Genomic DNA, 27,945 nt, shown 5'->3' with positions numbered 1-27,945 from the left:
GAGAACAATTTGAATCGTGTTTGTTTGGGGGAAAACTTGATAGGGTCTGCATAACACTGGTCTCGGATCATAAGGTACCAGCTTCATGTCTGACCTGCTACACAGCTGAAAGACCGTCTGCGGTCGCCCTTCCACTTCAGACCTGCAGTGAATCAGCTCCCAGATGCAGCCGCTTTCTGTGCCTGGTCCTGAGAGAAAGCAAGAGTAAAAAGCGAGTTTTAATCCTTAAGTCTTAAAAGGGTTTATCGTTTTAGAGGAAGCTGAATAGAAAATTCTAAAGTAGCGTGCGTGCGTGCGGCCAAGGGGAATGAGCTGAGGGGTGTGTTTTGGGAGAAAATGAGAAAGGAGAAGATTGGGTGGCCAATCGAGGCATGACTAGTTGAACTAGATTTCTCAGTAGCGTGGTCAAGACGTTGCCGTTTTAAACTGCAAAACTCCTTCAGGAGTGAAACTACTTTACTTCACATACATATTAGGCCAGTCATCACAACTCGGTCAGCATACATCGACGGCTAACAATCACAGCCCTGCAGAGCAGGGCTCTCACCATCAAATATTTTTCAAGTCGATTATGCCATTGATGAACCTGATAAAAATGTATTTTCTATCCAAATGCATTGCAAATACCCCCCCCCCTTACTGTTTATGAACAGATGATTGTTGTTGAGGTGTGTGCGTGCGTGCATAGGGAATTTGGAGAGGAAGCCAAATGAGGCCGAAAAGTAGAACTTTGAGTTACGTTACTCAAAAATATATATATTTTTTCCCCAAGACATGATTAAATTGGTTTGAGCTTTAAAAAAAAATCGTTGATGCTGCTTGGATAGTTTTGTCATTTCATCATATCTTAGCTTGCTGTCTTTCGCTGATCCATAGTTTCACTTTAGTCAGGCATCATTTCAAATACAATAACTTGCAGCTTAACTCGCTACATTTCCCGAGTAGCTCATCCAACACGGGTAATTCCAAAGTGTACCTTAACAGTCTTACCTGCTGTATTTCCCAGCCTGACCTGGAGTGCAGACAGAGGGATGAGCCAACGGAACTTGAATGGGTCCGGATCACCATGGGAAAGCGCTGAACGGGGGTTATTCTGATCACACGCGCGCATGCACACACACAAAAAAAACAACAACAAACAAACAAAAAAAGAATGTTAACGTTATGTTTTTGATACCATTTATGCCACGTGGAAGCACACGAGCGCAGCCTCTCACCATCTTCTTCTTCATCTTGTTGTTGTCCCTGTAGACCAATATGACTGCTTTCTTGAAGACTTGCAGGGAAAAAAAAAAAATCACACTCAGCATCTTTGCTTCTGCTGAATGCCTCATTGGGGGAAGTGGAATGAAGGGGGAGCCCCCACAGAGGCATTTTAGATGCAAACTTCAAGTCGAAAAGAGGCCCTTTCAGTATAATACTGCAATTGTCATTTGTTTCAATGGATTAAACCCTAACAAATACATTTTTGATACTTATCTATCCATCTATCCTCACTATATGGTTGCGGCTGTGCTGGAGTTGTCTTTGGGCGACAGGGCGGCTTACACCCAGAAGTAGTCACGAGCCAATTTCTTGCTTTATTAAAAGGAAAGTTGACCATTGAGGGAATATTGCAGGTCAGGATAGCGGTCATTTTACATGTTTGTCATGTGCTCCATCATTTTCTGTTATGCCCCTAAAAGGAAGAAAACACATTTTTGCGCTTCCCCCCATTCTCCACCGTGACTGTAAGTAGTTGAAATTTGCAGCAAAAAGTAAATTTGTCTATTACAAAATTGTTACAAGTACACCTCTGCATGACATATACTTATTAAAATGAAAGGAAAAAAAATATATATCGATTAACTTATAACAACAATCCGCTTTTTTACGATTATTTTTTTTTTTTAATCTGTAACCTTGGCATGAGTGTTTTAATGTGGGTTGTTTGGGGAATCTATACATCACCATTTGGTATATTTCGTCAAGCTCGCATGAACAGAATATAACGCATTGGTGGATATCCCCCAAAAATCTGGTTTGTCACATTTCAAGTTCAAGTTCAATTCAACATAGAGCACAGATGAGATGTATTTCCTCTCAAACATTTGGAAGAGGCCTGAGGATATCCAATTTCCCGATTATTTTTGTTTGTGTCACTTCAGATTAAAAATAAATAAATAAAAATCAGAAGTGTGCCGCATGAATTTCGCAGCGTAAATGTAGCCCCAGTCACTGGTCAAATCATTCGGCACACCGCTGATCTTATGCGATCCAATGAAAAAGAGCAGTATAACCACAAAAAACAACAACACAACTCATTAACTCTGTGACCGTGTCCATCAAAACTCAGCATCATTCAGATAGCCGACCGACTGGGACTGGTGAGTACTATTTACAAAAAAATATATATATAAAAATGACATGGAAAATGACAGCGGAGGAAGCAGACCTACCAAACACAGTCATTTCGGGGTCTTTCCTCATACGGCCCAATGACGGGTGTGGATTGAGCCAGGCTGCAGTGGAATGCAGAAGAAACTCCCCCATAGAGATTTCGGTGACCTGTGACACGCACGAACAATGGCGTCAGATTTACAGCTGGCTCACAGACACATTTTTAGGGCTGGGCAAATAACTCAAGCATGTTTTTTTTTTTTTTTTTTTTACACAGGCATCCTGGAGACCCAATATGTGTATACAATCATTAGAAAAAAATCTGTTTTCTATCATATATACACATTATCCCTTTGATGCGCCCGTAACCCGATAACATGATAAACTGTCCACTGTAGTCACCGCTGTCCCTGAAAGGGTTAAACGACAGACGACAAGTAGTGATGACTATGTTTAGGCACACATAACATCATGGACCAATATTATTGCACATTCACTTTGAATATTTTTACTGCAAAGCCTACCAACTAAATATTCTATCAATCTGTAAATATATTCAGTACCCAAAAGGCAAAAGAACAGAAGACGGCATAAACAGCACCAAGTGGCAAAGCAGATTTGTGATGTGTGTGTGTGTGTGTGTGTGTGTGTGTGTGTGTGTGTGTGTGTGTGTGTGTTTTTGGGAATATGCAATTTGACGTTTCATTTTTATGAAGAGGACTAATCATTCCTATTGGGCAGCTTATAAGATTGGACTTGTAAAGTATGTGCGTACCTCTCTATCGTGGCTGGCCTGCTCGGTAACAAGTTGATCAAAGACTGTGCCGTAATCCTCGTAGATTTTCTGCATCTCATTGATGTGGCTGGCCACCTTCTCCATGGCCCTGAGCGCCTCTGCACGGGCACACCAACAAAACAAAGTTTTAGCAGTGATCAACACTTTGAAAAAACACGGGCAGCACTGCACTGAATGGCAAGTGCCAAAAGAGCATCCCGTATTTATTTATATACCGCGTGTGAATATAGCTTTAAATCTGCACGCCTACCTGTGAGGTGGTAGTGCTCGTCGCTGTTGGCGTCAGTAAGGGAGACCAGCTCCCTGAGCAGCAGGGGGTACTTGAGAACTCTTTGCACTGGTTTAATCAGATACGACTCCAGGGTGGAGGAGTGCTGCTTTGTGGGGTTCCTTGCATCCAAAAATTCCTTGAAGGCCCGATCTGTCTTGGCTTCAAAACAAATAGAGACCAAATTGCTCGTAATTCGGGGTAGCTTCACTCACATTAAAAAAAAAAAAAAAAAAAATTGTATGCGTTATATACTCATACAAATATATGCACATATATTAGGGGTGCAACGATACACAACATTCACAGTGTGGTCCGATTCAATACTTTACAGTTCAATACAAGTGTTTTTTTTTAATTGGAAAATGTTTTTTTTTTAAGTTATAAACTTAGCTCAGTGTTATAATGCTGATTCCAAATCAATACAAATTTTACATCAATGCCCATTTTCAGACGGTAGCAGAAGCTCACTGATAATCAGAAACAAGGTAAAAAGGTGAAAAAGATGCCCAGAGAGAGAAGCCAATCCATAGAAATCCATTTTTAAAATAAGATTTTTAACATTATGTGAAGAACATCAGGGCAGGAAAGTTATTATAGTATATTATGTGATGGGAAAAATTACTACTGCACACTTATTTGTGCTATTCAATTATATAAAGCTATATTCCGTTATATTTTGTTATTTTCTAAAAACGATTTCATATAGATTCATCTATAACTGCTTCAGACAACAAAGTGTATGCAGAAAAGTGGTGAAGATTGCACGACTGTCTGTGTCCTATGTGTTGTGTTGTGTTATTTTTGTTATTTTGACTTCAAAATGGCGCCGCCAGAGTGGCTGCCTTTCCAGCAGCTCCTATATTTTGTTGTTCTACTTCTTCCTTTCATAACTTTGCTGCTGTGAATTAGGAATTTCTCCATTGCGAGACTAATAAAGGTTTTCTTATCTTTTCTTATGATATAGTGGAGATTGCCACAATTGTACATAGTGGATTGGCTGTGTTTGCCCTCAGCCTTGATGAATCGCGATGATGTCACCAGCAGCCTGACAGGCAGCCAGAGTTTGATTAGCGGCTCGTGAGCTGAGGTAGAAGGCAGCTGGTGATGCATTCACTATCGACGCGTCATACGTACATCATGGTAATAGTGGATCCTTCAATATGCTGCCAAGTGTGGCTGCATGTGTAGCGGGTCATCCCGATTTACCATTCAATTCAGAATCTTACATTTTGTAACCACGAGCTAAAAGGGAGAAACTCTCGGAGGTTAGCCGTGAGACAACGGCGTGCGCACAACAACCCAGCGTCTGCATTTGGGGTGCTGTCAAACACAAAGTAGCCTACGTAATTATCCAGCAACTATTTTTGCTCGTTTTGAACCTGTTTGGAGCAGTTCATGGCTGGTTGATTTCCACTTAAATGTGGTTGCAGCCAGACTTTCTGTGAAAAGTGGACTGTACACCAAAGGCCCTTTTTTTTCTCGTGTTTGGTAACACAACATTAGCTTGGCAATTTGCACTGACTTCTTCTGTTCTCTCTTGCTCCGCTTGCGCTTCGCCCGCCTTTAGAAGTGCAGTGTATTTGCCGCCGCGGAGGCGAGGATTCGTTTCTCAGGCGGGGATCTGCACCTCACTAGTGCAGTGCTTTACTATATTGTTGCATCATGCAGTCAGTCTGGTGACTCTAGTGCAGCGTCATAGTGCAATAACCCAACTCGAGCGAGAGGTAGTGTAGACTTCACCTTCATTTGCCATGGCCGCTACATTTGTTTTTGATGCTAGGCAACTAATCAAGTCTCTTAATTACTCCTGCTGTAAAAAAAACCTTTCGCCACAGCCGTCAGAATAGAGAGGGCATATAAGTGATAATAGCCGACACATCTTTCCCTTGAGCAACACGCTTGCATTGTAGGGGGGCATTAATGTATTCATTACAGCACTGCCAGCTGCAGACAGGCAGCTCAGTTGACATCTCCTGGACTAATTGGCAGGCAATTAACGAGTCGACAAATAAACAAGGAAGCGAGCCCGTGGTATAATGTCAGGAGGAGGGAGGTGACGAAGACGGACGGCAGAGATAGCCATCCATTTCTTTGGATTGGCTTGACAGACTTCCTGGGTGTCCTTGGATCAACTGGATGTGATCAGGCAGTGGCGTGAGTCACTACTCCGCTTTGCACTCACGTTGTATGTAGAGTTAGCCAGTGCTGCACTGTGCAATTATTTGCGTGTTATTCTCAGATTGGATCATTTGGACCTAACATAGAGACAAGCATTTAAGGCTGTGATAACACAAATAGGCTACACGGATCCTGTGGCTACTGTTCAGACTAAAGGTGGTGCCATAAACCTTCCACTCAATGTTTTTGCGCACCAGTGATTATTTTCACAAATACATGTCATCATTCATACATAGCCTTTGTCGAGTATTTTTTGTATGACTTTTCTGTGAACAATGACAACGTACATCATCTCAAGTAGCTTTTCCCTTGGAAATTGTGTATGATTGACAGATGCTGTCACCCAAGGGGGGGGGGGGGGCGATTTGGGGACTTTTATTGATGTCTTTGCAACCCTTCGAAAATGTAAACATGATGGGATAAGTACATGCTTAAAAGCTGTGCTATTGCATCATTGCTGCTCTTTTGTTCTTGATTTCGTCAATAACAGGGTTGCGCCCACGCATCCCCTAACAACAAAAAATATATATTCTGTATATAGTTAATAACTAATTAATTGGTGATTTAGGCTTGTGGAAAAAAAAAAAGGTCATCAATCCCTAACGTGGTGCACCTTTTTTATTAAACACTGACGGGTGGGCAGTCCAATCCTTTCACTGGATCCCTTGTAAATTTTAGAGTTATTTTTTTTTTTAAAGTTGTTTTTGAATCTTTAAATGGTCTTGTCCCACCTTTTCCTGTCTGAGCTCTTCCACCCCCCATGGACCTGCCCGGTGCGGAGCAGACACGACTGGAGGACTAAGCGGAGGCTCTGAGAGGATCAAGCCTTTTCCATTGCCGGTCTCTCTCTTTGGAATGACCTCCCGCTAAACATGAGGCAAGCCTCCCTCTCTCCGCACATCTTTAAAACTGGTCTTAAAACACATTTTCATTCTTTGGCGTTTGACAGCTTGGGACTCTGCCTCTTTTTATGTTATTCATTTATTGTTTTAACTGTCTCCTTTGTGGTATGGCAATTTTTTGCTCCACGTACAGCACTTTGTAGGCAATGATGTTGAAAGTGCTCTGCCACATAAAGTTGAGTTATTTTAAAATGGTTGCGACCATTTTAACATTTCTTTCAGTAAATTAAGTATTGCTCCGATTACCGGCACGGTATAAACAGCACGTGATTGTCCTCTCCGTAATGCTGAGCTATCAGAGACTTTGTCTGGGTGTTTAATCCGATTAGATGCCCCGCGGTTCCCATTGAGAAATGCGCCATGCAATTCTGATCGTGGGGCAAAATGACCCTTTCACCCTCCTCTAACCTTGAAGGCAAAGAAGCAAACGCTCTTAAGAGTTCTTTACAGCGCTGCCAAATAGCGTTGGAAAGGCCAGCGTGATCACCAGTATAAATCATTTTAAAATGTTTACTCCCTCACATTCCGAGGAAGATGCAGAGATATCTTTATTGTCCGTTGTCCGGGGCATGCTGCGTATTCTTTGGTATTTAGAAGTTTATCCAAATGTTAAGCCCTCACCTGTTTGCAAAAGAGTGATTATCTTTTAAGTTGTGTAACCGTGGGTCATGAAATGACAGTGGTAAGCAGAGTCTCCCTTCTTGCAACCGAAAGAGGCCCCCGCCCCTCCACCTGAGACTGTGGGGTGCTGTCAGGTGTGACTGACGCAACACAGTTGCAACGATGCCGAGATAGCAGATGGAGAACCAGGATTTTTTTCGGGTTGCATTTTGTGATCCAAAAAGGTCATCAAAATATTAAGGAACACCTTCTGGGCATTTCTAGAAGCTTGAAACCACAATAGCGGTATTATACCATTGATACTGTTTAAAGTGATTCTTCTCTGATGTCATTTAAGCTCTACCGATTTAAAATGCACCTGCTAAGATTGTGCTTGTGTACCTAATGTTGTAGCCAGTATGTGTGTGTGTGTGTGTAGATTTCCAATAACCAATTAGGGCTGTCAAGATTAGTAGACTAGTCACGACTATGCCGGCGGCTAATTTAATAGTTGATGTCATCATTAGTCCTCTTCTCACTGCCGTTTTGTTTTTCTTCCGTTACTGCTGGCCGTTTGCCTGTCTGTGACGCACTTGCGCGGCTAATCCGCATCATCGGTGATGTATATAGAAGCGCTGTAGCTAGTGTCATGGCTCACCCGTGTTCGCAACAGAGTCCAAAAGTTAAGAGCAAATCCCATCCCCCAAAAATAGTTAATGCCATGCAAACCTGCCGTCATGGCAGCACGGTGGTGAAAGGAAAGCATGTTGGGGCTGCTGACTGATTCAATTTCTGACATAGGGAAAAGTCCTGTCTCAAATCGAGCTTTAGCGCGCACAAATCATGTTGTGTGTTTGATGGAACACTGTAACAATGTCATGTTTGGTTAAAGTAATATATTGTAGCATCTATTATGGAGGCATAAGTCTGTGAATTTGCGCTTATTAACAACCGAAGCACAGCTAGTGAATGGCGGTCGCGACGCCGGAACACGAACAGCACACGCACTCGCCGCCTCTCTCGCTCCCGCACTCGCGGTCAGGAGCACTCAAAGTAAAAGAACTTGACAGGTTGGCCACAACCTCTCAACGCCAACACGTAACAATAAAACACGCATAGCCCGGTTCATTATGATGTACGACGTTAGAGTGCCAAAAATACACTCCCCCTGCTAATTTTAAAATGCACTAAACATTTGCAGCAGCATGTTAACGCCACAGTATCAATTTAATCTGGACCATCATTTATAAACTTGTCAGGAATGCTGCTGCAAGCTCCAATCTTTAAGTGGAATGTGCCAGCATCGTAATTTTCTTGTTTTTAATTTGCACATACCTTAAAAAATTCAAGCTGGAAGCTAATGATGGATATGTAAGCTGCTTGCTGATGATGCCATATGCTACGATTCCTCGACTAATCACGACGACTGTTGTTGAGAAGTCGACGAGCAAAAATCATCGTTTTATGGCAGTCCTATTATCACTATGTCGTACCTCTCTCCAGGACCTTCTGGACCTTGATGTGGTTGGCGCAGAAGCCACTGTAGAGCTTGAAGTGGTCAGCGTAGTACAGGAAGGAACCCCCGAGAGAAAACAGAAGCTTCTGTGAACGGACAAATATACGAGATGAGGCACAACGCATGACAAGGAAAGTGTGAACATGGAAAAGTTGTGAGCAGAATGCTCCCAACATCCCTCTCTTGGGAGACAGACGGAGCGTTCTGTCCTCGCCCTCTCACCTCACCTCTCCTCTCGAGTATAGCGGGGCTTTCAGCACCTCACAATCTGACCAGTGAACCACCGAACGCGATCAATAGACCCCCGTGCCATGTCGTGTCAAGCCTATAAATCAGCCGGCAAACCTCGTGCCTCGCCGTCTCCATTATTTATCAACCTCAAGCACTCAGCGTTGACACCTTTTGTCTTGCGGAGGTGGCTCAATAAAAGTCCAACTGAGTGATATCTCCCTGAAATCTTTTGCCATTTCGATGACAACAAAATCTAACCTTGAACTGGGAGGGCGTCTCAAGCGTGCTGAAATCAGGGGAGGAAGCGATCCTCTCTTCAAGCGTCTGCAGGAAGACCCTCTGGAAGTCTAGCATCTCTGGCAGACTGCCGAACAGACTCTCCATCTGGGAGGAAACACGGAAAGGCGAAAAATTGGGGGTGAAGTGAAGTGTGAGACAGACGAGAGGGACACAGTGAGGGAAATGCAAGGTAGGGAGGAGGCCAAGAGAGCTTGTAATTCATAACAGTAAGTCAGACAGGCACCCTGGAGTGCAGTAAAACCTCCGCTCTGATGCCGACATCACTTACAAAGGCACTTAAGGAACAAGCAATGACTCTGCTCTCAATGTAAGACACGCACTCATACACGCATACCTACGCATTTTTTTTTCTCTCTCTGACCCATACATCCAGGGTCAGGTCACCTTCATTAAAAGCCATTCGGGGGATACCGCGACCTTGTCCATTTTGTGTCTGGGCACTTCTGACAGTCTCATAATGGTCTTTTAATTTGCCTAGTGCTGAGTGGCCTATCGACCGGTGTTTCTTGGAAGAAACCTTCAGGATTTTAGGTCGCAACTGACACAAGCCAGTAGATATGCAAAAATCCCAATGTCATAAGAATAGTCAGCATGTGAAACACTTTGGGAAGTAGCATACACAGAAAGCACAAGAAATGCGTTGAATGTTCACACTCGCCAGTTAATGTTAATTTTAGATAACGTGTGAACTTTTAATGGCAGTCCAGCAGTTGAAAATCCTGAACAAATGAATGGAGCAATGTTAAGGAGATAGATTGATAAACTATGTCAGCTTAGGAAAACCTTGCTCCATTTATTTTGCACCAGTCTATTGTAGAGAAAGCAGTAAAACTATATTCTATGCTCATTGCTACCAAGTCTTGAAATCCATTATTTCACCACCCATAGCAATTGGAAAAATAACTCATACGTCCACGTGATCGACAACTGACTGTAAATCCCATTTGTCCTTAGGGGATCAATTAAAGTTTTTTTTTCTTTTTCTTATGCTGCAGTATAGGAGGTTAGTTGAAAAAGGTGGCCTTCGCAGGAACGTCCCTTTGCTAAGGTCATCATCGTATGGGGGATGCTAATTTGTCCGGTAGGCATCCACAGTGGTAATGAGAAAGATGTGGCCTGTCTGGGTTCCTCCCCATCACCACGTGGTAATAAACACCTCGATGCATTTCACGTTGTATTTGGCCTCAACTCAAGCGTCCCAATTCAAACAGACACTTTCTGTCCACCTACCTCATCCAGCGTGAGGAAAGTTTCATTTTGTAGGGGTTTAAGGTAGATCTCAAACAAGCAAGCCAGGTCCTGCACAGAAAAGCCAAAAAGAAGGTTAGCGGAAAGAATACATTTTTCTCCTGGACGTGCCTGTCATTTAAAGGCGCCTTCATCCTCACATCAATTCTCATCTTTCCATTTCATGACCTCCAAGTCTCCAACACCCCCTTCACCTCAACCCTCTATCCAACCATCTTTTGCAACCCCACATTCCCACATGCCCCCACGCAGCCAACCTCACAACGGATTTAAAGTGGTAGCTTGTCTCGTTATCAGTGAAGGTATTCTCGTCATGTAAAATTTTATGAGGGCCCTCTTCGTAAAGCGACAGTACATAAGATTGTTGCACACAGCGCTGACCTGGACCAACAGGCTTGTGCCATCGCATGTTAAAAATGCAATCGACTCGGCTACAAAATCGGGATGAAGAGGAGCGATGCACGAGGGACGGGAGTTAATGACAAACGAGAAGATGAAGAAGGCGGAGGGGGGGTGGGGGGTAGAAATACTGTCAGCCATGATTACCATTGTGAGACAAGAAGATCCTGAATGTGGTTGTTCAATGGGTATCAGGGAAGAAAAGGTCACACTGACAAATAAAAAAAATGACTCGGTGGGAAGAAGATGACTCAGGCTCGACATGAGGATGTGTAGGAGGTGCTTTATGGAGAAGCACGCTTGTTATGTGCAACATCTTGGGTGCACAATATATCAAATTAGAGGCCTAAAAATTCCAAAACCTAAATCAGCTTCTTAATAAAAGCAACAATTTGTTTATTTCAGCTAATTGTTTCCCTTGTGGTTGTCTTTCTCACTTAATTAGCTGTTGATGGTTAAACCAGGGGGGGAAAAAAATGGACTCAATTTTCACCTTCACGTAGGACTTCTCTGTGTCTACCAGCTCCTGGATGACCTTGCGTAACCGCTCGGTGCCACTCATGTGCTTGGGGCAGGGCCGGAGAATGGTGCCGTCTCCCTTCGAGCCTGGACCTAAATCGCCAGCCTGCTTCACTGGCGGCTCCTTGGGGTCCTCCATCGGGCCGCCAGTTGCTGAAGCGTCTCCCTCCTGGAAGGATTGGTAGAGGTTGCACACGGTGTCCACGCTCTGTAGAGGGAACCAACAAGATGAGTTCAATTTATGGATGACAACAGACCTATCAGATGGATAAAATGGGAATTATATATTTGTACGGCGGTATGTGTGCACACAAATTCACTCACCAAACAACATTAGGTAGAGCTGTACAGTCTCATAAAATTCAATATAAGTGCTGTATCAAAAATTCAGTGAATAACTCATTCCCCGCATGGTAACGCCACAGTTATGAAATAAAGATGCCTACAATGTACATGCAAAGTAAATCCCCATGGGTCTACGAGCAGCATAACGGGGAGTTGGTTTTCTTATTAGATTTGCATCAAAGACATTACAGTGCAAAATTACATGATGAAAGACATGACTGGATATCGCCGCCGTGATACCTTTAAAACCATCATTGGCTAGTTATGCGGAACTGTGCCACATCAATTGATTATTTATACATACATATATATATATATATATATATATATATATATGTATATATATACATATATATATATATATATATATATGTATATATATACACATGTACATAGTTTACATATATACATATACATACATTACATATATACATACACACACATATACCCTGTATATATATATATTACATATATACATACACACACATATACCCTGTATATATATATATATATATATATATATATATATACACACATACACACAGTAATCCCTCATTTATCGAGGTTAATGGGGACCAAAACCACCCGCGATAAACGAAAATCCGCGTAGTAGCGTCCAATTAACAAACAGGTAAAAAAATATTTTTTTTAAAGTCCGCAAACGGTCCGCGAGAAACTGCAAAACAACAGCGAGTCACATAGTGCAACATATACAGTACTGTACTCCATGTATATGTGAAAAAAAAAATCATTTTTTTAAATGTTTGAAAAAATCCGCGATAAACGAACCGCGAAGTAGCGAGGATCACTGTACATACATTACTGTATATATATATATATACAGTACATATATATTGGATTGGATAAGCTTTATTGTCAAATGCACTGTATGTGTAACATACAGCACAGATGAAATGTATATACTGTACATATATATAGATCTTTGCCATCCGATCACGTGCATTTCAAGTCATTTGTCAGTTGTGAGTATAATACTTCAACTAAATCAACCTCTTAATATGGTTGAAGAACCACTACTTCAGCAAAACGCTCAATCGTTAGCACCAAGCTTGACTGCAGCGATGCGCACATTAATTATGGTTGGATTTCAGGCCAAATATGGTGTCTGTCCTAATCGTTCGAAAAGTAGATTACAGTCCAAGCGACATCCTATTCAGACGTGTCTTGACGTTGTCATGAAAAGCTTCCAAAAGGTGTGTTGTGGAATTATTGCGGAGGTCACCTAAGTGTTCTAATCTGCAGCACGGTGACACAGTGGGCGGGAGGACCACCGTGGTCAGCACTCTTGCTTTTCCTGTGTGCGCCTGTGTGGGTGGGTAGATATTTCAAAATATTGCACATGTAAGCGTTCAATGCGGAATTCACAGCTGAAGGCGGTACAGTCATGTAGTGCGGATCAATGTGTCCCATACTGCAGGCGTCACTTTTGAAGGGTGCGTGTGAACGCTTGTCCCAAGTCATTCAGCACTTGAAAAGGACATAGAGCAGTGTCAGCTTTTAACACAACACCCCCTCCCTTCCACTTCCTTGCAATGAGTCCACACACACATTGTAGCGTGGCCTCCCCCAGAGGTGCTCCGAAATGTGGCTGTGACCGTTTTGAGAGACACTAAAGGAAAGACAAGGAGGCGCTGTCTGGATGTGTTCTTTTATGGCCCACTTCATTTGGGCTCATTATTATTAGTGCCGATATGTCTCAGTCTTCTGAGAGGAGCCCCCCCCCCCCCCCACAAGTGCTGCATATGGACATGCTCGCTCACAATTTTGACATATAACCATCCATGGGGGATCTTTAAGGACTCTCTCAGAGCGAAAGCTTCAGACCTACAAATGTTAGGATTTGCTTGGATGACACATGCTGAATCAAAATGGCAAATTTCCTTTTCACAACATTCATTTGTGTTTTGTTTCCCACGAAAAAGCTATCATTTGACTGTACCATAAAGGTTATTTACTCCCTGGATTCAAAAATAAATATAGTTATGTGCACCGGGGGGGGGGGGGGGGGCTGTGTGGGTGGCTCTGGGTTAGTGTAGTAGCTTTACACCCAGTATCATGGCAGAGATCTTATATGACATCCGTATCCTGCCGCACGTGTGCCCAGAGATTCGTATCCATTAGCAGAAACATTTGACTACCAAGAACACAAATAATGCACGTCATAGACGACCGCATGGCATCTCGGCAGACATGTACTCATGAGCTCCGATACGCAAGTGGATGAGAGCGTAATTCCTCTGCCTCGTGGAGAAGTCAGCACAGTTTTATTTTCAAAGTGGATGTATAAATCATTTATGCTGCATTCACACACATCTCAACTGCTGGGAAACCTTACTTTACAATCCTCCCATTGAGGATCCATAGTGCTGTTTCATGTGCTCATTCCTCCTTTTGTCATGAACTCTTCAAAAAAAAAAAAAAAAATGTTGGAGCACAGAGCCTGACGCACAGCATTTCCGATACGACGCAGCCGCCGCCCACAGCGCCACACACCAACACAATATTCAACCAGGCAGGAGGACGGGGGAGCTTGCCTGAAGTGAAAAACAGGAGGTTGAAGGATATCCGAGCGGGATATTCATCAAGATGCCCAGTGGCCTTAAACGAGAGAGCGCTTGTGGAGACGGAACACAGTCACAGCGACCATTTGTTTGAATCGCTGGGGGAATTGGAGGCCCGCAATCACGAACGTATGTCCGGTGGCACGCTGTCAAAGTGTTGACTTAATTCTCACAAACAGACAAACAAATTCAAGTCGCACACGTGAATTTGTTTGGTTGGCATGCGAGGTTGGAAGGGATGATTAATAAGCTTGACGGGAAGGTGCCCGACGTCTTCCAGGCCTCTCCCTTGTAGCATAATGGAAAGAGAGGGAGAGAGAAGAGAGAAAGAGTGAGGACCCCCTTGAACACGACAACTGAAAAAAAATGTGATTGCCCCACAACATTTCTACCGGCGCAGCCTGACAGCTCGCCCAAATAACCCATTAAGTGCAGCGGACGGGAGCGGGAGAAAAGCCTGGCGGCACCGCAGTGAATTCCTTTCCGGGTTTTTCTCGCCGACAGCTGACCGCGCCGTCATGTTTCCGCCTCTTTTTGCTCCTCATTTCTAAAGTTCATTCCGAAAGCACAACATCAACCCAGTCGCGAGTCACAAATAGGAAGGGCGACTAACTAATCCTGGTTCGCAGGTTTCCTTTTCAACTGGAGCATTAACTCACCAGCTGAAACAACACATGTTTATAAAGAACATAAACAATAAAATAAAATTGTTCATGTGAAAAAATGTCTCTTTTAAAAACAGAAAGAAATTGAAGCTTGATTCTGTGTACTTCCCCTTGTCTGCAAACAACAACCACAAGTATAAATGTAGTACTGAATTAATATGTAACAATCCTGACAATTATTGTCATTGTAAGGTCAAATCTTTCTCTCTTGATTTTGCAAATGTGCCGAATGTAGCGGCCTTGGAGCGCAACGCATCATGACGACTTAAGACGAGTCAAATGGGTTAACAATGTGGTGGTGGCGGTTACTGCTCTGCACAAATTTGCCTTCCTCTTTGCTCACCATGAAAAGCAACCTGTAGAGGAGCCTCCATGCCGCTGTGGCCTGCCGCTGCGTTCTCCTGGCCAGGGAACATCCTTTCCGACGCAGCCTGCCTCCCCTGGATGTCGGCATGGTGCCTCCACATAAAGCGTGTGCGGCCCAAAAGTCACCCGCGCCAAACAGTGAAATATCGATTTCTTTTCCCTTTCCACTTTTCAGGTTGATTTTGCTCCCCCACTCACGGTTCGGCCAGGTCAAACAGAAATCTCCGCTTGAGTCCTCTGGGGCGAAAACTTGCAAGTTATCCGACACGTTCCTGTGCCGGTAACAGTCAGTGATGCACTGGCTGTGAGACTGTCATGCATATCAATTGCTTGGGTGGCGTGGCGTCTTCCAGCAACTCACGCATCCATCCCCCACTGCCTCTCCGTTTCTCAGGTGTCCCGAATACTCACTCCTCTTCCTCTCAGATTCTTCCTCTCATTTCGACGTGACCTTTCTGTATAATTTCCAGAGAGGTAAAAAACTAAGCGGTGTGTGGCATCGGTACTCAGCTTCAAAAGCAGCAGTACAATGTAGACTGTTCTGGCTTTTGCCGCCAAACACAGAGGAATGGCTGACTCAAAAATGGGAGGCCGCAAGCGCGTCGAGGAAACAGGGAGGGAATGCAAACAATCGCCATTGCACCAAAAAAGTCCTTTTATCCGTTTAAAAAAAAAGTAATGCTGTTGATCTTTGGAAAACAGTCCTTAATACAGTGAAGTGCCTATTCTACATGATCAACATGTTGTTTGAAGTATTGTGCAAAGCTGAGGAGTTTCTTCATCTGTCCCTGACTCTGAAGTCAATTCGGGTTGCATATCTATTCAATAAAAACGACAACAATGGTCTCGGAATCGCTCCTTTCGTTCACTCCAAGGTGTTTTGGCTCTGTACGGAAAGGTCCAGTTCTTTTTACATCGAAATCATCGACTCCATCAACCCCAGACATAAGTAGGATGTTAATAAATTCCGTATGGTAATTCTGTTGTATCGCAGAGGTGTGAGTAAAAAACAAACAAACATGGTTTGTGTTTGCTGTGTGCTTGAGTCAAATGGGCTATGACAAAGTTGTAGAACAACGCAAAAAAAGACTTAAATATTAGTAAGACCAAGGAAAGTATGCCACATGCAAATACACAAGATTTGCCCTCTTCATCAAACGCAGTCTGATCGGTTTGAAGTCACTTCGATGTCCTGAGGGTTTGTGTTCAACAAAACTGAACAAAACTAACTCAAAGCCGTCTCGAGTGCCACCGACACTTCAATGAAGGCGTGATATACACAGCACCATTTGTTTTGCAGATGAAACACTTCCATCATCTAATGAGCAGTTGGTTGAGTTGGCCACATCTTAGCCGAAGTAAACAAGCAAACAGTTGGGGGGCGGGGGGTTAAAATGGAAAACAAACAACAGACGCTTGAGCTTCGTGATTGCTTTACTAGTCAAAAGAAAATTGCGACCTCATGGCCAGCTGTCGGGCCGTGATTCATCTGTCAAATAGTGGACAACGGTGGTGCAATAGTGGTGAATTTTCAGAGCAGACCTGCGCTCATAAATCAAATAAGAGATGAGCGAGAAGAGATGAGAACGAGGACTGGTGCCGTTCCCCTACAATCCCCGCCCATTTACCCTTCTATTGTTCATTCTAAACAAATATTATTCCACAAAGTCTCAAGGGGCCTTTGGGAGAAAGAGCGCGTTTTCATAATGATGCCAGCTTCAGATTAAAGCACCCATTCCCCTGAGTCCCCAAGGCACTTCACGTCCACTGCAACACACCAAAAGATGCTACATCGGTAAAATCGTGCTGGTCCCATACGGGAGAATTATTCTTTAATTGCTGAATAAATGCTTATGGGCAGATGCTTGTTGACAACAATGGCCAAAGCATGAAGAATAACGACAAGCAGGAAGTTGAGGTACAGAGGAAGGTGTGTCTAATGGGTACTAAGAATGCCAAAAATAAATAAAAAATCATTTGTGCAGAATGTCACACAGACCGCTCAAAAGACAATCCCACCAAGTCCGACAGCCCATAGTTACCAGCCGCTGGTTCCTTTTTACGTCACTCTGGCAGGACAAGCAGTTTTCCACATTCAGTGCCAAGCAATCCAGCTTGACTTTAAGGAAGCGTCCAAGGCTGAGCAGCACAGAAGCCAGGAAGAGATCCTTCTCCTCAGTTTCACAGCTGGGAGGCCAGAACCAGCACATGGCCAGCAGGGAACACAGGGCCTGAGCCGGGGACTGGTCCTGCATGAAGAGCTCAACCAAAGTGGTGAGGTACAGACTCGGGCCGGGATCCTCGGTGTTCGCCGCTGGAGTCCAAACGGCTACACGGACAGCCATGGTGGCGTTGGGACACCTCTGGTGTGGTCATTCCAAACAGGTCTGCGTCATGGTTCTCGTTTCCTGTGGCTCGCTCCCGTTTCTTGTGTTTTTGTTTTCGGTCTTAAATGCAGCGTGGACGGACGGGAGCAGACAGGCATTAACTGCACCGCCAACAGTAAACCCAGATTATTAGCCCGCTCACAGCCAGATGGCTGGCGGCTGATGGGGCTTAGTCATAATACACACCTCCCTGAGTTGCAGCTCCACCAAAAACAGACCCACATAAAGCATTTCAAGCAGATTCTCCAAAGTTAAGAGAGGGGACGACTGTAGCTGCGAGCAAGAGGAGATCATGGGTTTTGGGGGGGGGGGGGGGGGGGGGGACCTTCGACTAAGATACTTTTTTAAAACTTAAAAGACTGACGGGGAAAACCGAAACAATATTTCCACTTTTTCTTTGCCACATATTCAAGAGGCACGTCTTCGAGAGCAATTACTCCAAAAGACAAGACAAAGACAAAATTAAGGAAAGGCTATCCAACCTGACCAAGAGGCAAAGCCCGGCAACATCATTACCTCCACTGAACAGCTATAATGTCAAAGAGCCCAGTCGTACGCTTCCTCATCAGTCCATTCTAAATGTTCTTACGGAAACGCCTGTCCAGACAAAGAGGCTTAATACGTCTGACTGCTGTTTCATCTTTTGTTTAATACAAGACATGACAGGCGACTATGTTCGGTGTCAAACAACAGAATTCAATGGAGCCCCTGACAATTTAATAGCCCCTAACGTCGAGGACGCACAGTGACAGTCCACCAGAAGACCATGACCTCCTCCTCACGTCCAATACACAACGGCATTGTTATGTTTTATTGGATTGTGCAATCCATCCGTTATCTATAATGCTTATGTGTGAGGTCATGGCTATCTGGAGCCTTTTGCAGATGATTTTAGGCGAGTGGAGTGCGGACACACGCGCATTCACACAGCAGCCAATTGCTAGGCAATGGATTTTACGACTCTTGGGGAAAATATCAATACTTTGATGATTGATATATTGTTCCTTCATGAAACAACACACAGTATAAAACGCTTAGCATTTTGTATTGTTTCAGAATTTTCTATCAGTGCATCCACTTACAGACACTAGGTGGCGTGTGGCAATGCACCAACCTTTTCCTCTGTCTGCTAAAATCTTGAGTATGCCTGTGTTCAGTCATGCGATGTGCACTGTCGACTTGTCAGCTAACAAACTAGCGGCAGCCTCTTTTCACTTCCTTAACCAATGAAGTCCAAGTGGCGACGCGATTCCGAATTTGCCGAGCCACGTTCAGGTGGCTGCATTATCACTTTTTAAAACAACATTTAGTGCATGTCCATTTCAAGTTGCGAGGCCTTATGGCAGTTGTTCAATTGAGTCCTCCAATTAACTGGTCATGGTACCATAAGAACATTTGCAATAAAGTGATTAACTCATTCACTCCCAACGACGTTTTTAAACGTCTTTTCAGCCTTGGTCCAGAATTGGCTGGTACCGAATGAGTTGAAGGGGTCTTCTAGTGCTGAAGATTTCACTGCATTAACTCACAGGCACAGGAATTACAATCAGTCCCAATAGTGAACAACACTTCACCTCAAACGTACACAGACTCTTGTGTAATTAGAGTAAATTGAAATGCAGTCGACCAATTAATCAAAAGGCAGCCAGACTAGCAAGGCAGCCGATTACAAGTTGCGGCGAGAGGCTTGAAATTGGTCCTTCCCTTTCCATCCATCTTTATTGACTTTCACAATGACATGCAGACGCATCTCTGAGCTCACACGTGGTAGATTTCTCAAACATTTTCCTTCTCCCTGGGAAAATTGATTTCTCACTTTGCAGCACCTAATTCCCATTTGCAATATCACCGTGTTTTTTGCGGGGGTAAAATCTTCATAGCGACATCGTGAGTGATATAGGCAACAATCTTTTTACTGTGCATTGAGTGACAAAATAATTCACATTCAGAGACCAGGCACGCACACACACTTCCGAATTCACATTCAGAGACCAGGCACGCACACACACTTCCTTCACTCATTCCTCCGAGACAAATGCTGAGCCTGAGCAGCAGTGGTGCAGTGCAGAGGGACTGACTCATGTCGCCACTCGGAAGAAATCAAATGATGATAACAGGAGAGCAAAGTGAAGCAGATGAGGCTGTCCTCTACCTTTGCTATATGACCGCAGGGTCAGCTTTTGTCACGTCATGGCAGCCCCTACAATTACAAGTGGCTTCCAGCCATTGGGCCGGAATAGACAGAACAATCAGGGGAAATGAGCAAAAACCACACAGACCGTTCTCTTGATGCCGACAACCGGTCAGTAGTGTCATTCCCAGCGTGGCGGTACAGAACGTGAAATTGCATCGCATGAACTGAACGCGCATTGATGCAAAGACAATGGGTGAATATGCATGAACCAACACACACGTTGGCTTGGATGCTTCCAGTCATGTCGACATCACTAACAGATGGCTTTTCATGACGAGCATACACACTCATTACCACTCCCAATAAACATCAGCATACTCATTCCTCCCGATTACATGGCAGCATTGAGGCATAGCTCCCACAAGGCCTGGCCTCACACGCATTTTAATGACTTCATTAAAGTTAGTTTAGATATAGAAAAATAAAACCCGAACCAGATATTTAAGAACCACCAAGACTGAAATAGAAGCGCAATCTGCCGTAATAATTCACCTGGGACATCCATTTGGCATGTTTATAGAGGAGGTATTTTAAACGAGCTTGAGAAGAGATGCAATTGGGATTGTCTTGCGTTCCAAAGAGGCGGCGAACACTAACGCTGTAAAGATGATGCCTGCCACTGCAGCTGATAAGATGATGTTTGAGTGAATGTCAGGGTAACGGGGTGGGTAGCTGACGACCGTTTATTTGGCCCTAAGCAGCACTTCTCACTGTGTGCACCCGCAGCAAGTAGCTGAGTGTGTGCGCCGTTAGCTGCGGGGTTACATTGGTTAAGGGGCTACTAAATGCATGGCAGGGATCCTCCCGGCTAGAGAAAGACAGACAGGCGTATGGGTGTTATTTCTTCCCTCACTGATCATCCCGCATGACAGTAATAAGCTGTGTTTATAGCAGTGGCTACGATGGAGCGTTCTAATTATGGTAATCTGAGGGAATCGGTGCCAGTCTGGTTTCAGACGACCACGCAGTCACCGCTGTGACAGCGCACGTGCATGTGCACACACACACCGCCGCATAGGTTCTGGAATAATAGGGAAACATAATGTACGGGACATGGGTGTCTGCATGACAATGGAAACCTTCTCTTTAGCTCCACCCACCTTGCTGAGCTGAACAGGCCGGTGTGCGCAGTGGGAGTGACTCTCCGGCGCGGCACACACGGACTCGCTCGCCTCGGCTGCAGTGCACAAGTCTGAAGGGAGACAGAGAGAGGCGGGTTAAGTTGTAGCTATTGTGTGTTCCTCACGAGTGACCACTAAACACAAACAATACAGTCTGAAAGCCGTCAGAGGCGTCTACCGGGTCTATAAACGACAAAGGCTTTTCCGTCCCTCCCAAAAATAAGACAAAACAATCGGAAAGCAGTAATTGTGAGATCTGCAGTTTATCTTGTGTCTGGAAAAAACCAAGATACACATTGGCTATGTTTTCTTGAAGGCCTTTGTCATATAAAATGGAACAGTCACCAGATATTTTTAGATTATTTCTGATATGGCCTCCAGCTCATTAAATTCAAGGTTCTCGCTCCAAACTGTGTCGCAGTTGGCACAAGAACAGATTTTTATCTTTGATTGTAGACTGGGAGGTAAGCCAATCTGACAGCAGGAAACAAAAGACAACTTCTCGACCACCTATGCAGCTAAATGTGTCCTTTCCAAAACGGCAATCGTTGTCAACTAAATTGCAGAGTGCTACAAAAGATATTCACTCTGAATTTGATGAGTCTGTCTTAAACATGAGTGAAGACAGAAGACAGACAGCTTTCTCAAAGCAATTTGTGTTTGACAACTACTAATTCCTCTCCATCAGCGCTTATTTCCCCGCCTCCAGATCAGACGGCCAGGGATCATCTGCCCTCTAGAGACCGAGAAGAAAACTGCACACATTTTTGATTTCACCGTTTACTGTAATGAGGCTTTCAAGTCATTAATCCCCCTCTCGCTCTGAGTTTAATTAAAGATACGCCAAGGAAAGGCTATGCTAATGAATTACTACCATCAAGATAACAAAAAACGTTCAGACTGTTTTGGGAAATAAAAGCAATAAAGAAGCATGACAATGTATGTGCGTGCTGAGGGAAACTGTGATCTGCACAGTGTGGATCATTTCATTTTTAATCACCTCTTATTATTGTGTCATTGTGCTTATTTTTGAAAGCATTTCTCTTACAAACAAAAATCGCAGGTTCTGCTTTTGTGAACATTCTGCATAACAGCACCTTCTAATTTCAGAGATAAATTCGTCACAGGGAGTAATGGTGAATGAAATACATATTAGTAGCAGCCGCTCAAAGAAAACGGCCACATTTGTCACCAAGACGAGGCGAGAAAATTGGGGGAAGAAGCATTGTGTGTGTGTGTGTGTGTGTGTGCCTGCGTGTGCGTTCAGTGACAAAATATCCTCTCTTATTTACCAATACTTTTGATGAGAAGTGCAGCCCTGAGTACCATTTACATTAACGACTATAAAACACACAGCCAATAGAAAAGAAGACTTCATACGGCACACCTTTACAAGCGCAATGCGATTCAACCCAACAGCGTGTAAAAAGTGTAGTGGAGATGACATTTATTATTTATTTAAGGCACCTGAGGAGGACTTGGCTTTGAGCTTGAATGCCGGAGGAGGGACTGGGTGGTCAAAGGCACCGTTTTGAGGTGGTGGTCCATCCCGCTTCAGGCACATGTTTAGGGTTTGCTCAGCAAACAAGGTCTGGATCAGCGTCAGGTCCAGACCCGATACATAGCGGCCATTCAGCATCAGAACCTCGTCGCCTGGACGTAAACCTGGAATACAAACACAGAACATGTTGGGAGATAAAGACCAGAGGCATGGAACACGGATGATGTTCTTCATGAAGTTTTGGGGCTTATCTGTCATTGCTGTTGGTACCTGCGGTGAATCCTTGTCCATCAGGGAGCACCTCACTGACAAAGATCCGACTGTTCTTCTGACTATCTATCTGTCCCGTGATGGCAAATCCTGGATGGAGGAAGAGGAAAACCAATTGACGGGATGAAGATAAAGGTCACGTGCAAAGGGGTTCCAACAGCGACTTACCAAAATCTCCATTGCCGCTTATCCTGCTCATTTGCAGTGTAAACATACTAACTGGGACCACCTCCAATTGGCCGTTAACCTGCAAGGTCACAGAGCAGACACATCAAATCGGCTATGCAAACAAGTGCATAATGAAGAGCGTGCTGCGTCTTGCTTGCTCTGCTCACCAATTCGCAGACGAGCTCGCCAGGCGCCACGGATCGAAGCTCAGTGTCCTGTCCCGCCTGCCTGTGCAGACGCAGCCGGTGCAGCTCTGGGTCCAGCTGTTTCGCCTGTTTACACAAGAGAGTCTAATGCTCAGCAGCTTGTGTGCGCCGACTTATCGGACATGTTTCATGCATCGACGCTTGGTTCGACAGCTGCGGTATGGTAAAGGCGTGAATTATTCACAGAATTTACACTTGGGCGATGAAAGCTTTGCGGCAAACGACATAGCGTCGCTCAAGTGATTACAGCATGTCTGTCAGTCTTATGGGACGGTGTGAAATTAACACCGGATGAATAGGTGTGTTGCTTTAAGGCCCCGAGGGAGTGTCAACCAACAGTATTTGTTGTTTCAACGTTCACATTGACCATTGCGGCATTAACACACAAGCGCATGAAGACATTTTGGGGGGGAATTGGGTTTTCTCTGATTTCAAAACGATATGTAAGCCATAAAAATAAATTAATGATCATGAGCAGAGACAAATTTTCGGGGTAACCATTCCTACAAGCATCGGGCACATTGTTCTTTTGTTGCGCTTATAAATCACTAACCTTGCAGGCCTCGAGGAGGAGGTCAGCGGCTCTCTGCTCACTTCTAATGGGAATTTGGGCTGTCAGGCCACCTGGCATGTAGACGCAGGTCAGCACGCCTGTGGTGCAACTGATGCTATCCCAGACACCAACCTCAGGGGGCGACATAGAGTGGATACTGGGAAGCCCATCTATCCTCTGCAGAACGACAGCGAGGTGATCAAGAAGCAAAGGGGAAGGGCGGAGGCAGATTTCAAGAGTGTCACACGGAAAAGGAAACCAAGGTGAGAGAAAGCAACAGGCTTTGAGTAACCGCACATACATCTATTTTTATTGGTATATTATAAAATGCAGCTATCGTTTGCTATGGTGCAAGTATACTGTATGATTCCCATTACTTTTTTGTCGGACACTGAAAATTAGTCAATTAGTGTAAGTCATTGGAATGATCACATGCAGAAAGGGTCAAGCGGAAAGTTTGGGAGTCACTTTGACAGCCAATTATTTAATTCCTAAAAATAAAATACAACACCGCAAGAAAATTATTGGAAATAATATGGATGAATGAATGTGTTTAAAAAAAACAGTCAATTACAACTTGAAAGGTTTTTTTGGGGGGGCAACATTCGGAGTGACGTTTGAGATGCATATTAAGGGAGGAGGTTTGCGCCAACATCTTTGGGCAGCTGGGGGTTATGTTGCAGACTTTATGTCTCTGGAGGGAAACGCACCACTGTGGTATTGTGGGCCTGCGGGAGACACCGAATTATAGCTTAGGACCACAATTGTTAAGGTGCTGGACCTTGAGGAAACCGTCACATTTAATGAAGCAAACCTCAGTGAATGAAGTACTTTAGTGATTCAGCACTTCTGCAAAGGATGACATGACTATGGTTTAAACTAGAGAGGAATAAATGCCTTCAGCAAATCGAATGATCTGGGCACATTCCAACGTCTTAAACACACCAATAAATACCTTAAATGTAGAGTGATGCGAGATTGAGGGTGAGGGGGGCTTTTGAATCTGATGTTTCTGGTGCTTTTTTTTTTTTGCGTTTCAGAAGCAGTTTGCTCAGACCTATGCCCCACAAAACACCACTAAGAGCTCTAGCTCAGATAAACACAGCCATACAGTATAACCTTACTTTATTTTCCATGCCTGCTCTTGATTAGCCCTCAAAAATAAAAAGCCAACGGCCTGCTTCCCAAAATGTTTCCCTACCATGGAGAGATGGATGAACACAAAAGTGCTGCTTCAACACCCAACGTTACCTATCCATTTAGGGATGTGAGGTCAATGCCTACTCACTGAGGATGAAGTAACAAGCAACATGGCAACCGATTACATAACCAGCCCATTTGTGTCCCGGCATAATGGCGTGACTGGAAAATTGGATTTTGTTGCCTCCGCTGACCTTAGCAGCAGCTGATTTAATACTGCACACCCATTCATGGTCACAGAGGGTTAGAACAAGCAGGCGGTTGCCCGGTCAACCTTCCACCACCAAGTGCCAACAAGGGCTGTGGAGACGGCACGTGCCTTGCCATCGGTGTGGTCGGTCTCTGTGGGCACTATTTATGTTCGCATTCGCTCAGAAATACACTCAAACCGATAGTTCAGTCTTTCCTCTCCAAAGCGGAAACTACTCCCAAAGCAGCCGCCAAACGCCTCTAGAGTTTCTTAAAAAAAAAAAAGGATTTGAGGACATTTGGCGACAGCTGCATAAATACTACACCCATTCTGCAGAATGCACCCTTTCCCCTTTCTGCTCCACTTAGCAACCGAGAAACACAAACACATCAGTTTGGACTAAAATAGAGAGAATAGCCTTCAAGAAGACATTGAAGACAATTTCAGCCAATTAATTCTATTAAAGTAGCATTACTGTGAGTTTCCTTTAAGCTCCACCCAAGGCTTTTGACACTCTGGGACAAGGATGACAGCCGTTGAGAGCTGGCCCCAGTGCCTCTATTAGGCAGACGTGTGGAGAACTAATCATCAAGGGCAATTGAATAGAGTTTTCATTTAATTCAACTACTTACTACTACTATACAGTCAAACCTCGGTTTTCAAACGTCTCTGTTCTCAATGAAAAAATTCGAGTTTTTTTATGCCTCGGATTAGGACCGAAAATCGGTTCTCGACCAAACTGAGCGCACTTGAATGCGCCACTTGACTCCTCTCGCCTTCCTTACACGAGGAAGTGATGCTTCCTCATGTAGCGTTCCATTGTGAGCAGACGTGTTCAATAAAGATTTTTTTTTTTTTAAAAAGATCGTGGTTTCGGTTTTCGAACAAATCGATTTTTCGAACAGCCTTCTGAAACGTATTATGGTCGAAAACCGAGGTATGACTGTATATAGTAAAAAGATGGACATTAGATACACGCCATCGTCAGTCAGATGCCAGCTGCAAGACTCCAATTGGGTCCTTCTGCGCGCCTCCCGAAGACATCTCGCTATCAAAGCAGGAATGATTTGTGGCTTTGGGAATCGGATTATGTTTAATGGTTAATCGGAGGGAAAACATGGACATATTTTCATTAAAAAAAAAATTCATATTAACATCTGGTACCAACAATGGACACGAAATGTTGGGCATGAGCAGAAGTGACGGGGGATGGGGGGCTGCCGGGCCAATGTGGCAGTGATGTGTCATCGACATCAAGAAGCATCTGGAGGCCACCGAAGGACCCGATACAATCTGGTACAGACACCGGACACCGCAAAACGGAGGCTGTAAAGCAAGGAAGCAGTTGGACCCAGTGCCCCAGGCAGACGTGGAGAACTGATGATCAAACGCAACTGAACGGAGCCTTTAACATTCAGGCTTAACTTTTGTTTTGTTTTTTTACACTACAACTACCTGAGACTAGATGCATGCACAAAGATAGAAACAGACAAATTATCAGTCAGATTACTTTCATTCAGGGAGTACGAATCAACTGGACAGGAGGACACGTGGGACAAAAAAAAAAAAAAAAAAAAACGACAACAAAAACAGACCGTTGCCCTCCTACTATCCTGCCACCATGAAATCTTACTCCCTACATCAAAATAACCTGACTAAAGGAAAGAGTGAAACACTCAACCCCAGGGAAACGCCCACGTTTGAATCAACATTGAAGCATTTGTCCAATGAAAGACTGCATTGTTTCCGGATACCCCTTCCGCTCTAATTCTAAACGTTTGATGAGAGGCAGCGTTTGATACTCGCCACACTCACCACAGACTATGAATCACTGCATCCTGTGGAACTTACTAACACTCATTCAGTCTAAAAGTGTTCGTTGCACTCACTTGTCAACACCAAATTATTACCTACAAATCTTTTGGGGCCATTTTTTTGAGAGGAAAATCCAAACATTTTGGCATATTAAACTATAACTGGCTCATTGATTGACAACAGTGGAAAATGTAACAAAATTAATGATTTGTGGAATCCTTCCTATTAAAAAAAAACTGTCAACCCAAGTGGGAGAATCCTGAAGTTCACCAGTGACGCACATTAAAGCAAAACCCTGATTATGTTCCTCATGACCTCAGGAATTATGGCTTGTGTGTTATATGTTATACTGCGTCCGTTTCATCCGGACTGGAGGTGAGCAGTAAAGCTTTGGGACAAATCCAAAACGTTTGGATCCGAACCTCCCTCAGACTCTTGAATCACACGTCCTTGATGTAGGCATGTTAGAATTTAATTTTCCCGTGTGTTGAAGCCTCAACATCTGGCTGCGCAGATGGCCAAAATTCATGCTCCTCTATTGTTTGATAATTTTACCACACATGCATCAACTTTCTTTCAGTCACCGCTTCTGGTTGACACAAATTCAAATAATGCTGAGAACGGGGCTTCATAAAAATCCACTAAATATGCTGCTTGTTGATTTAACACGAGCAGACTTACATGAAAGCAGTGTCTTTATTATTAGGTGAGACATCTAACCCGCAAACATCTTCCAAACAACCGCAATCAAAGGTCATGTTCCGACCACGACTCCTTCACACTCGTCAGTGAGCATGCGGAATGATGCGTGGCGATAAAAGACTGAGCGACAAGAGGTTTGCAATCGCAAATCAAAGATCCACAAACCATGCTGGATAAAGCGAGGGAAGGCAATGACTCACCTCCGTGTTCTTGGGAGGTGGCGCGAGCGCTTGACCTCCAGCGTCGCTCTCAAAGATCTGAGATCAAGAGACAGGCATTTATGAGCTGGAGACCGTGGGCAACCGCTGACTCACGAGCGGCTATGTGCCGGCCACTTGAGT

The 27,945-nt window shown here is 44.1% G+C and overlaps 1 protein-coding gene across 2 annotated transcripts in view; it reads right to left on the bottom strand.

Moving 5' to 3' along the window:
* Positions 1-27,945, bottom strand: part of tiam2a (TIAM Rac1 associated GEF 2a) — a 66,986-nt gene that overhangs the window by 5,128 nt on the left and 33,913 nt on the right. The window contains exons 9-25 of one of the 2 annotated variants that reach the window (XM_086128090.1): positions 27,805-27,861; positions 23,698-23,874; positions 23,106-23,210; positions 22,939-23,017; positions 22,771-22,860; positions 22,467-22,664; positions 20,979-21,070; positions 11,314-11,547; positions 10,404-10,472; positions 9,132-9,257; positions 8,620-8,728; positions 3,426-3,605; positions 3,155-3,273; positions 2,439-2,547; positions 1,218-1,276; positions 991-1,093; positions 95-188 (exon numbers count right to left, since the gene is read on the bottom strand). In XM_086128090.1, coding sequence (XP_085984216.1) covers positions 95-188; positions 991-1,093; positions 1,218-1,276; positions 2,439-2,547; positions 3,155-3,273; positions 3,426-3,605; positions 8,620-8,728; positions 9,132-9,257; positions 10,404-10,472; positions 11,314-11,547; positions 20,979-21,070; positions 22,467-22,664; positions 22,771-22,860; positions 22,939-23,017; positions 23,106-23,210; positions 23,698-23,874; positions 27,805-27,861 — 2,000 coding nt within the window. The remainder of the gene's footprint in view (positions 1-94; positions 189-990; positions 1,094-1,217; positions 1,277-2,438; positions 2,548-3,154; positions 3,274-3,425; positions 3,606-8,619; positions 8,729-9,131; positions 9,258-10,403; positions 10,473-11,313; positions 11,548-20,978; positions 21,071-22,466; positions 22,665-22,770; positions 22,861-22,938; positions 23,018-23,105; positions 23,211-23,697; positions 23,875-27,804; positions 27,862-27,945) is intronic. The other variant, XM_086128091.1, reaches the window with a different exon arrangement.

This window comes from Hippocampus guttulatus, chromosome 13 (genome assembly GCF_054856545.1).
Source record: "Hippocampus guttulatus isolate MCC_2025c chromosome 13, RoL_Hgut_1.0, whole genome shotgun sequence".
Lineage (NCBI taxonomy): Eukaryota > Metazoa > Chordata > Actinopteri > Syngnathiformes > Syngnathidae > Hippocampus > Hippocampus guttulatus.
The sequence above is the reverse complement of the archived record's forward strand: the minus strand, read 5'-3'. Positions and strand labels throughout refer to the sequence as shown.